The sequence below is a fragment of the Elaeis guineensis genome, chromosome 3 (genome assembly GCF_000442705.2).
Source record: "Elaeis guineensis isolate ETL-2024a chromosome 3, EG11, whole genome shotgun sequence".
NCBI lineage: Eukaryota > Viridiplantae > Streptophyta > Magnoliopsida > Arecales > Arecaceae > Elaeis > Elaeis guineensis.
Genome location: NC_025995.2, coordinates 100,555,615 through 100,567,356, shown reverse-complemented (window position 1 = coordinate 100,567,356; position 11,742 = coordinate 100,555,615). Strand labels below are relative to the sequence as shown.

The 11,742-nt window shown below is 34.4% G+C and overlaps 1 protein-coding gene across 1 annotated transcript; it reads left to right on the top strand.

Annotated features, from left to right (window-relative positions):
* Window positions 1-7,947: 7,947 nt before the first annotated feature.
* LOC105041427 (uncharacterized) lies at window positions 7,948-10,236 on the top strand. Its single transcript, XM_010918400.3, has 5 exons — window positions 7,948-8,228; window positions 8,482-8,553; window positions 8,707-8,777; window positions 9,506-9,696; window positions 9,817-10,236. Exons 1-5 carry the CDS (start codon window positions 8,029-8,031, stop codon window positions 9,904-9,906), a joined length of 624 nt encoding a protein of 207 aa, XP_010916702.1. The 5' UTR covers window positions 7,948-8,028; the 3' UTR covers window positions 9,907-10,236.
* Window positions 10,237-11,742: the final 1,506 nt, after the last annotated feature.

Genomic DNA, 11,742 nt, shown 5'->3' with positions numbered 1-11,742 from the left:
TCAAAAAGGGGGAGTAGAAAATCAAAATTGAATTTGAGCAATGAGCAATAAAGAAATATATAATAAATAATAAAAAAATTAATAATAAGTAAAATTGATAAAGAAATTAGTAATAAACAAAATTGTTAAGCAAATGTGTCAAAGAACCAAAATTGTCAGTTTTTTTTATCTAATTTTCAAAGCAAATGAACTTATAAGCAAATTTTATATTGATCTTCAAACTGCTTATGATGTATTTCATTCAAATACTTGACTATGATATTGGAGTAATGCATCTTCATAAATTTGAAATTCATGTTCAATGCTTTATATATGCTTTTACTCAAGTATTTTGTCATCATCAAAAAGGGAGAGATTGTTGCTCCTTAAATTGATTTTGATGATTATAAAGTATTTGAGGAGGTTACTAATGATTTTGGTTTGAAAAAGATTTATTGTATTTCAGGAGCAAAATCGTAATTTTACCAAGTTTTGATTCGGAAGCCTCAAGAGCAAGAACAGAAGATTTATAATCTATTGGAGGCAATTTCAATATTTTTGGATGTGTATATTGAAAGAAAATTATGTTTATAAATTTGAGTCGACCCCATGAGTCGACTCATGGCAAAAGGGGCTGAACGACACGCTGAATTCTTTGGCTGGCACACTCTGTGAGTCAACCCCATGAGTCGACCCCTGAGCATGAGTCAACCCTATGAGTCGACCTCTGCTGCTGTGTAGGTCAAAATTACAAAACAGTCATTTTCTCTTCTGTGCCACAGAAGTCGATCCCATGAGTCGACTCATGAGCATGAGTCGATCCTATGGGTCGACCCCTGTGATGAAAAAATTTCGCAATGGCTAGTTTTCAGATCATTTTGGCTGTATTTAATGCCCATTTAATGTACTCCAACGGCTCTATTTCAGTCCAGATTACTCTCCACTATTATTTGAAGTTATAAAAGGCACTCAAAGGAGGAAATTAAAAAGATTTTGAAAAAGATTCTTCAAGCATTCATTTCAACCCTAAGCAAGAGCCCTCTTAAAAGTTCAAGAAGCTTTTATTTCAAGTTCACCAACCCCTCAAAAGCTGATTCAAGTCTTCAACCACCTTGAGAGAAATCAGAAGAGCTTCGTTCTTATTGTGTAAAGTATATTTAAGGCTTTATTTGCTCATTAAAGGAGCTATATCTGTATTTCTATGTGATTAACTGCTATACTCTATTTTGAGTTGATATTTTATTTTGGAAGGGTTCCAAAATGTGAAAAGGTTGATCCGAATCTTGAATCGGATTGTATTGGGTTGGCTTGTATCTGAAAAATAAGTGTTCTAGTTTGGAATAGCTAGAGTCAGAGGTTCCGACGTTGTATTCAGGTTGAATATGGTTTAGTGGATTTGAATTCTCAAGTAGGAGCTTGGGGAGTGGATGTAGGTGCAAGGTTGGCACCGAACCACTATAAATCTTTTTATTTGTGTTATGCTTACTTGCTCTCCTTTTAAATTTCTTTATCTTCTTGCATTCTTGGATCCAACTTCTACACCTTGCATAAATTTTACTCTCCACATTTATCCTGCTCATTGTTAAATAATCCTCATAGTTGTAAGTTGATTTTTAAATTTTAAAAGGAACCCAATTCACCCTCCCTCTTGGATTGCATAGCTAGGCAACAAAGGGCAAATTATAGAGAGACCTATGATGGAGGCCTAGCAGATCAAAGTTGCAAACAACATCAAAGTGGATGATTTTCCATTAGCTCTCTGATGAATAAAAATATCTACAATAAGATGCTCCACATACCCTAAAACAGAACATATATTTTGTCCATCTTATTCAAAAAAAAAATGATCAACAACTGAAAGGAGCAATTCAGATAAAAGATAGAGTCAAACACATCAAATCCAGAATAAAAATGGAACAATGCTCAGAGAGATCTATGCTCAACTTTATCATATATAATGTAGCATTCAACTTCAGCAATTCCAAAGTCAGCATGATCATTAGAGCAACATATCACAAGACCATCCAAATCAACACCTCTAAGTAGGGCTGTTCATTCGGTTTTAATCGAACTAATCCAATCCGAATTGATCCGATCCAAAAATCAAATAACAAAAAAATAAAAATCGAAAACTGACTCAAATAAGAGAGAAATTGAATCGAAATCGAACTAAAAATTTCGGTTCAATTCGATTTGGTTATTCAATTTTTTTATAATTTTTTTATTTTTAATTATCTATTTTTGATACAATATATTCAAATAATTATTGTGAATTTATTGTTAGTTTGTTACATTACATTTAATTAAATCCAGGATCTGTTGAATTTATTGATTGATAATTTCTTCCATTAAAAAATAATAATTGATTAGTAATAATACATTGATAAATGATAAATGATAAGTCGATAATAAATAAAATGTAATATATCAAAAATTACATCATCTATAATATACAAACAAGAAATTAAGTATCATAATAAATTATAATAATAGATCAAATCTAAATATCCAATCATCCATCTATATAACCAACAAGTTCTCAACATAGCAAACAATATAAATTTAAATTATGATTTTGATTTTTGATTTAATTTTTAGATTTTTTTATTTTTAATCGAATCGAACCAAAAATCAAAATTTTTGAAAATAAAAATCAAAAATCAAATCGAACCATATTCAATTCGATTTTTTGATTTGGTTCGGATCGATTTTCGATCTAAAATCGAATTATGAACAGCCCTACCTCCAAGAAACCTCATTTGCAAAGCCGAAAGTAAAACAGAAAATTTAGGATCAACTGATCAAGATTTGAAGGGAAGGCAACTTTCTCTAAATTAAATATAAAAAAGGAGACTCAGAAGTGTAGTATTTGAAGCAGTCAAATGTAGCATAAATAATGATCACAAGAGTAATGATAAAGCTGCAGAAACCTCCATTACCATCTCCAAAAAAGCAACAAAGAAAATTCTAAAAGTGAAAATAGTAAAAAAATCTATCTATATTTTAAGCCTCAAGAAGGAGTTGTAAGTCAGGAATAAGCCGGCTGAGTACAGGCAGAAATACTTTTAATTTTCTCCCATAGCTTATAGAAGTCTGAAAATTCTTTGTACTCATAAAGTAAGGACCAATCATTTAGAAAATGAATCACTTTAAAGATAGTAGAATGAGGATTAGAGGTAGCTCTCAAAAAGATTCAAGCATTTCTTTTCTTTCAACAGCTCCAAACAATGGCTGAAATAAGCATAAATGCTGCATTTTGTCAGTCTTTTAAGAAAAATCGATATCTTTATTTGGTATAAAGATTCTAAAGATCACCCATAAGAATGAGGATTGAAAGGGAATAATAGAAAGTATTCCATAATGTAGCAGCAAAGGGGCACACAGTAAACATATGCTTAATTGATTCAATTGGATCATCACACAAAAGGCAACCCTCCAAGTTAGTACCAATTTTGATTTGAAGACTTTCTCTCGTATTGAGTTTATAGAGAAGACCAAGCTAGATGCAACACTTCAATTTTAAAAGAATCTTCAATTTTCAAAAAGAGTTGGCAAGCTCCCATTTGATGCCCCTAGTATTAATGAAACGATAGAGAGAGGAAGTAGTAAAGTCACCTGAAGGGTCAATTGCCAATGGATACTATCAAAGCTATTTCTAAATTAAAAGTTATTCAACATATTTCAGAGAAGGAGCATTTCAGTTTGAACCGCAGAGGATAAATGAGAGTGGACTCTAAAGTTCCAAGATCTGATTCTTTGAGAGTCAAATTTTAACACAACTCTAAATTTCAGATGACAAGCTGTAATAGATTAGGAAAAGTAACACAAAGGAGGATCTCAAGAATCCAAGTATTCTTTCAAAAGAGCACATTTAACTCATGACTAATGACAAACTTAACTCAGTTCCAAAAAGATGGTAAACTACAGATAATATCTTTCCAAATACAAGAACATCTATGTTTTGGCTTCCAAATGGTAAATAACTTAATTTTTTTGAAGTTGAATCAATTAATTAGATGTTTCCAAGGCTCATGATCATTTTTAAAATAATTACAAAATAAAAATAAGATAATTACAAATTAGATAGTTCCTTCTTTTCTGTTAAAATTCCAACATCTACCTCCTTACTAGACTTGGCAATGGGTCGGGTCGGGTATGGATTTGGGTCGATCAAAATCCGACCTGATATCCCAATATTTTGATCCGAACACGACCCGTGATCCCACGGGTCAACACTTTCATTACCCATATCCTATCCGATTGGATATCGGGTTATCTGATTGAGTATCCATCCTACCTAAATGAGATTTTCTAGATAAAAATAGGAGTATTGAACAATAGCCCACTACAACTCTTCTGCCCTTGAGACCTTAACCAAGTCTAAAGACCATCAGGCCCACCTTTATACAATCGATCTTTAACTGTTCGCTAAGCTACAAGGGGCATAAGGCCATATAAAAATATAAAAGCTTCAATTTGAAAGCTTTTTTTTCTATTTTGTAATTGATCTGGATGCACATCAAGTTAACAATAAGATAGAAAAATAATATATATACATAAGATCGGATCGGATAATGGATCGAGACGGCCACTATCCAAATCCCATCCGATCCAAAATATAAATTTATTAGGTTTGGATCAGATCGAATCAAAATTCAATCAATATGTTGACCTATCCGACCCATTAAGGTCAAATCAGATCGGGACCGTCTAGGTCGGATGTAATTGCCAAGTCTGCTCCTTATCCATGGGGAGATCGAGAATGATTGTAGGGTTGGTGGGAGGGGGTGGGGTCGGACTTTACATAATTATAAAGTAGATAGTTATTTTGCTAAAATTCCAACCACCTATCTCCCTATCCCTCCAAAAAAACAAAGATCTCCACATCTCACTATTTTAAATGAAATGAGTAGTACGGATGCCATCATTTTGTTCCAAAAAAAGAAATATTGTCTAGTAATTAGGTTAAAATAACCATACAAGTTAAGTTATAGGTAGAGTGTATAGAGCTGATTTAGTGTTTGAATTTGACAATACAAAAAGAAACAGAAATCGTTGTTTCTGGGAATCTTATATACGGTATTCTTTCAGTAGTTAATTAGTCGACACAGCAATTGAATGTGAAGCCATATTAATTAGTTTTTTTTATATATATTTATATAAAAACAAACTTAGGTTTTGGTGTGAACTTTAACAGTTCATTAAGTTTGAAAGCATTTGCTCTCGTATTTGTGAAAAGGAAAACCTATAAACTGGCATGAAAATAGATGAACAGTCATATACAAAATTTCCTGAAAAATTATAACAAAAATAATGATTAATAAAGAACTTATCCAAGCAGTCTTAGCTCAATTGATAGGAAAAAAAATCAGCATTCAAGCTCTAGCAATTGCATGCATGCCCATCTTATATATCAAAAATAATTATTAGTAGGAATAATACTCTCAGGTTGATTAGAGAGAGCAAATTAATAAATATTGCACCCATTGTTTAGGGAAAAAAAAATATGCACTCAAGTCCTCTTATGGACCACGAGAAGATATGTGCTTGCAGGAAAATGATAGAACCATGGGGCCATGTGAGCATGCTTCTGTAGGAGGGCAGGGACACCAAAAGATGTTGATTAATCTTAGCTTTTATTGATGTGTCACGGTGCATTCTAAACGTGAAAAACGTGTCAATGGAAAGCATGTTGAAAAGTGGAAACTGGAGCTTTTATTGTATAACGAGTGATGGATGAAAGAAATAAGAATGATCCCTACTTTTGGCTTTCTTTTGTTTTTTGTTTTTGTTTCTTTTTTTTTTTTTTAAGTGTACTTTTGGCTCTTTATTTCTCACCCACATGAAATGAGCAAAACAGCTATCTAACCTAGAAGGCACAAAAAGTGGCAGCAGCCTAGGTGAAAGATGGAAAGACACATGCAGATATATAAATGTACCTAACTACCAATTAGATTAAAATTTACTATACAATACTTAAATTGGCAAAATCTGCCATGAATTGATTATTTTATGGGTGCTACTTGAGCTAGGCTGTCCAGGATTTATCTGACCCGACCTACAATTAACAATAGATTTAAACATCACTACCTAACTCAATTTAGGTTCGGGTTAACAACTTAAACAAATGCCAACCTAACACAATCCATCTCCACATCTTACATTTTGCTTTTACTTTGCTTCTTCGTTTGGGAATCTTCGTTCCTTGGGGTTGCCCTCGTGCTCTTGCAAAAATGTTTACTAAGGTTGATGTTTAATTTAAAACATTTCGAGCAATTTTAGTGTACGCAGGACTGTATGTGTATGACCCGCATAATTGGTGAGACTATATACTCAAAATATTACTCAATAATTGCTTTCAATAGATGAACATAATATTGCATTAGTGGTCTGTGCTTTGAATTCTAATCAACATTTGCTTATTGTTCAAGACAATCTACTGTATATTGGAGGTAGTATTTTTCGCTAGGGAGCCTAATTAATGGAAGAGTTGGGGGAAATCATTTTTTTCAATTAAATTGGAGAAAATAAAGGATTTCTAATTAAAAAGTTATAAATAGGACTATTGCTGTCGGGAAAATAATCTGGCTTAGGCTACTAAGTTGAAGCCAGAGAAAATGGATACGGTGGTCTTCGAAAGCTAGTCGAGATTTTCGGAAGATGCACTTGCCATTGTCTAATCCTTGACCAATTGCTTGAATTGGATCCTACAAAATCACCGAAGACAGAGGAAGTCCTCATGCTAGGGCCATTCTATTTTGTGTGGCATCCGTCTCCGAAAAATGGCATGTGAATAAATATGTACTTATTTAGAGGGTCTCGGAGAATTTAGAAGTTATAGACGAAGATGGATACCTATCATCTAGAGGATGCATGCCATTTCTTTCTCCTAAATACTGTAGAGGTACATCTAAGTTGTTAGGAAATACAAGCTTGCACGTCTGGAGTTTATTGAAGTTGGTATTAGAATGGAGTTAGCAGTTTGTTACTCAGCGGATAGAAAATTTTAAAATTCCTTCAATATAATGGTGAGAGTCCATATGTATCCCAGTGGTTCGTTGGCTGTTCTAACATCTCTCGACATAAATACGGATAGGGTTGATATTGAGGTGCCAACGTCACGATGGATAAAATATTCTGAATGTATACAATTAAATTATTTTAGATAATGCTAATGCTCAAAGCCATATTCCTCTCTCAACGAGTCCACATTAAAATATCAAATTATCATGCCAGTGGATGCACCGATGGTGCCCCAATGCTTGACATCGTTATATTTTTATATATTTTTTTACCATCCTCTGAGAAACTATATATCTGACGCCCAACACTAAAATATATGTATAAATAAGGTAAAAAAATATTTGAAATGAATTCAAAGCATGATTTAGCTCGCTTAATCCTACATATTTAAAAATAATGTGCGCTTTCATTTCAAGCATATATATATATATATATATAATTGGCAAACGAGGAGCCTAAAGCCAATTAGGGGCAATAGGCAAGAGTCGCATGGGAGAAACTCCAGCACAAAAAATAAGGAGTGTGACTTTTTCAATTATAATGACTTCGGTTTAGTGAAAAAAAATATATTTTTATGACATACGTCACATGGCCATTACAAATTATCAGTCGTAGATATTTATTTCTATAATGATGTACTGAGATAAGTTCTGAATGGATAAGGTCTACGGATATGAATGACTGCAATTATTGATTATGTATGCCTCGTGACCCATGCCGACTAAAACATAACAGGAGTCCCGTGGAGCAGCGTGACCATTGGAACAATATCCAGCTAACCTATGAGAAACCACGTGCATTTCATGTAACTATAAAGACAAACAAGTCTTGGTTACCCAATTAAAAGGACAAGCAAGTTGAAGTTATCCAATAAAAGGACAAACGAGTTGACGTTATCAAATTAAAACAAGACAAACAAGTTGAGTAGCATTTTTATGTAGAATTCTCTCTGTTGGGTAGCATTGTCATGCAGAATTATTCTCACCATAGAGAGAGAGAGAGGGAACTGTCAGAAGCTTGGTGACCATGGCAATGGCGCCATCCTTGGCCGCCTCAGAATTTTCGAACCTTCATGCGGTTGTTCCATGCAAATCTTTATGCTATGCGTCCAAGTCTTCTCTCCTGTGGATGTGCAGGTCAAGCCGCAGAAAGCAGAGGGTGAAGCTATCGGTGCAGTCTCCGGGTCCCATAGGTGGAGAACCACACCAGAAAACCGACGACAACATGTACGTCCCTCTACACTCGCATCCATGCGTTCCAAACGTTTGTAAAACTTTATATATTGTACTTTTTCTTAAATAAAAGAATCTTATCATTAATTGTTCAATCACTTGCTTGTGGACCGGATCTATAGCTCAAAAAATATTTCGATCGTTGAGAATTTGATATAGAAATAATTATAAAAGATTGTAGGATGGATTTATTGGAGGTGTCAACCTTATATTAGATTATTGTCTAAGGTGGAATGATTTGATGCAGGGAAACAAGCAACCAACCTCCCATCGAACAACCTGCTAATTCGTCTCCTCCCTTACCTACTGCTCCTAATTGGTAATATCTGTTGGATTAGGAATTTCCTACTTCCTAATATGTATATTTCTTTCTTCCTTGCATTTTTCCTTCTAAGTTTTTATAAAAAATCTTAGCATCCATCTTTTGTAAGGAGTATGGAATAATTTATGATAATTAATATCACTTGTGCAGGCTAAAGTGGACTCTGGGATCAATAATGTGGCTCGCTCTCCCCAGTTGGAAGAAAATACAAAAAATTGATGGTAATCTAAGAAAAGAAAATATAAATCATGCTATAGATCTTCTAACTCAATGTTAGGAAATATGTAATTGTATCCCATAGTGGCAAAAAGATTGGATCACTCTTGCGAATTTTGGTTGTAAAGTTGAGCCACAAAAGTTGTTGAAAGTATATGTAGGGGTGTTAAATGAATAGAGCAGATTGAGCAGAGCTTGAGAAAAGCTTAAATCATGCTTGATTTGAAAGCTAAACAAAACAAACTTAAAAAATTAATTTCAAGCTGAGCCAAAAAATTGGCCCAACTTGATCCGGCTTGGCTCTGTAAGACTCAAATATATTTATATTATATAGATAATGAATCACCAATTGAATGCTTTAATTAGTATATCATTCTATTCCTTAATCAAATAATTGTTAATTTAAACTTTGCTTGAGCTTGTTTCATGCTTGGTTTGATTTCTGACCAACTTAGGATTATTAAGTTGAGTGATCAGATTCATGTTTGACTTGGCTTGAAATTAAGCTCCAATTGAGCTTGAAATACTGGTATAGAAATCAAGATTGATTTTGAGGTTCAAGCCTGAAATTAATTTCAAACCAAGCTCGATCAAGCTTAGCTTGCTTCTACCCCTATTAACATGTTAGTCATTTCTAGGGCTTGACTTCAAGCTTCTGTCCTTTATTTTCAATTTAATTGTTTCCTTAAGGTGTGCATGAATTTATTGGGGGTGGCTGGGCTGTTGTTAACAGATGTGGTGACGAAAGTGGATAATGTAGTGGAGATGATTGAAGACGTGGCGGAGGTAACTGAGAAGATAGCTTCGCATGTGGCGGAAGGGCTCCCAGAGGATGGGATGATGAGGAAGGCAATGGAAGGTTTGGAGAATGCGTCTGAAGAAGTTCTAAAGAAAGTTGAAGTGATAGATAAGTTCGTTGATAAGGTGGTGTTCAATCTCTTACTTATGTGATATATTAAAATTATTACTTATAGGGAACCTCTAACATCTCTCAAATTTTGTTTTTAAAATTCTTATGTTTGATCTGGCATTTTGGAAGAGCAGGTAGATGAATGGACAGAGAAGCTAAAGATAGAAGATGAGCAAGGGGATCAAGATAAGCATGGAGAGAAGAACAACGATCGAGTAGAATAAGAACCTTGGCAGTTCTACACGTATTTGCTTTTTTCTTTTCCCCAAAAAGGAATGTCGGTATATTGACCTTAATTATGTTTTGAGAAGTCGAATAGGTGGAGGCCTGGGTAAGAATGAGGTGAGGGTGAGATTAAATCTAATCTCCTGGTTTTTGTCCTTTCTTTTTTTATGTTTTGCCATTGTCAATAGAACTTGATGGTATTACTTGGCTTATAGGAGGAATTAGATGCTAATCTGGTCTGAAGCGATGCAAATTTTACCGATTAGCATCTAGATTTTATTTTTTTAATTTTGTTTCTTTCTTCTAAAATAGAGTTTATATTCTTCTAATATTGCATTGTTTTCTAATAATGTCCTCTACAATCAATTCTCTGAACACCTTGCTGCCGACGCCTTCAATATACCCCAAGTTCTGCTTTTCATCACCCGATTGGTTTTCTCTAAGAAGTAATGGGATGCATGTAATGCGAAAGAGCAATAAGAAATTTTGGAACGGAAGAGGTCAATATTGGATAATTTTTTTGTCTCTTAATTAAGGTTAGCACCCATAATATTCTATTTGTTTTTAAGAAAATCAAAAGGAGAGACGTGTGCTCGATGTCATTAAAAACTGAAGTTCTAATATATATATATATATATAGAGTGGTGTTAAATGCACGTAAAAACTAAATCAGCCTCATATTTGCTGATTTGGTGGTTATATAATTAGTTGTTATATTTGGCCACAAATCTTGCCCAGTTGCATCAATCTTCTCAAGCCACATGCATGGCAAGAGAATTATTTGTGTACGCATGGTTAAAGCTTAGGAAGTTTAAAACACAAAGTGACTCCGAAAACAAAGAGTGCAAGAATAAATATTTGTTGAAATCTTTTTTCATTATAGATATGCAAAATGTCTAGATTATTAAAGATATATTATATATCCAAGATCTGAAGCTAAATAACTAGAGTTGTTGCCACTTAGACAAGGCCTGGCTTAAAAAAAAAAAAAAGAAAAAAGAAAACTTTCATCTTCCACATTATGAAATGATATAAGATAATGCTTGCCAAGCAATTTCTTTCAACTAACACATGCCCCCTCTGACAAAACCTAAAGCACGCGCCTCCAGTGCTGTCATGAAATTGGTACTAAGGGTACCATCGAGCTTTGGTTCAGGACCACCTCTTGCTTGTCGAGGAGCTGATTTTAGCTGGACCCGCTATCAAGATATGGGATGGAAACAAGGATAGAAAAATAGGGACTAGCCTCTCCTAATTCAGGAAAAAAAAAAATCTGCTACTAAGGATGGCCTTGTGTTAGAACTGTGCTGATTTGAGGCATGCCCAGTGTCAGATATCACTTTCAGATATCCTGATATCTTGCCGAGAGTTTTGGCTTGTGGACTTGATTAACTGGCCATATTAACCTGCCAAAATTTGGAGACGAATCTACGGCAGGGTCTCTTTTCCTGTAAAATAAAATGTTTGCAATCATTGAACAAGGTCCATTTCGTTGAGGAAATTGACTCCTGCATCGGGTTATTAGATGAGAAGTAACTGAAGAATTGATATGAAATGAAGAAAGAAAAGGAAAAAGAAACCTTTTTAAGGGGAAAAGCAAAAAATAAAAACTTCAGTGTTGAGACAAGCCAGAGCTTGTCTTCCCAAGACTGAAGGAGTGCTAATTAAGTGGGATCAGACCGTTGTCTCCAACATGAAGACGATGATGGAGCAAACCACTCCTATACCACGTGGACCTCTCATGCCTCCATACATCTTCCAGTGCTCCCATAGTGAGGCATTTTCCAGTAAGCCAAGGTATCATGCTGCTTGAACTCGGCTTTGTACGTACTAGG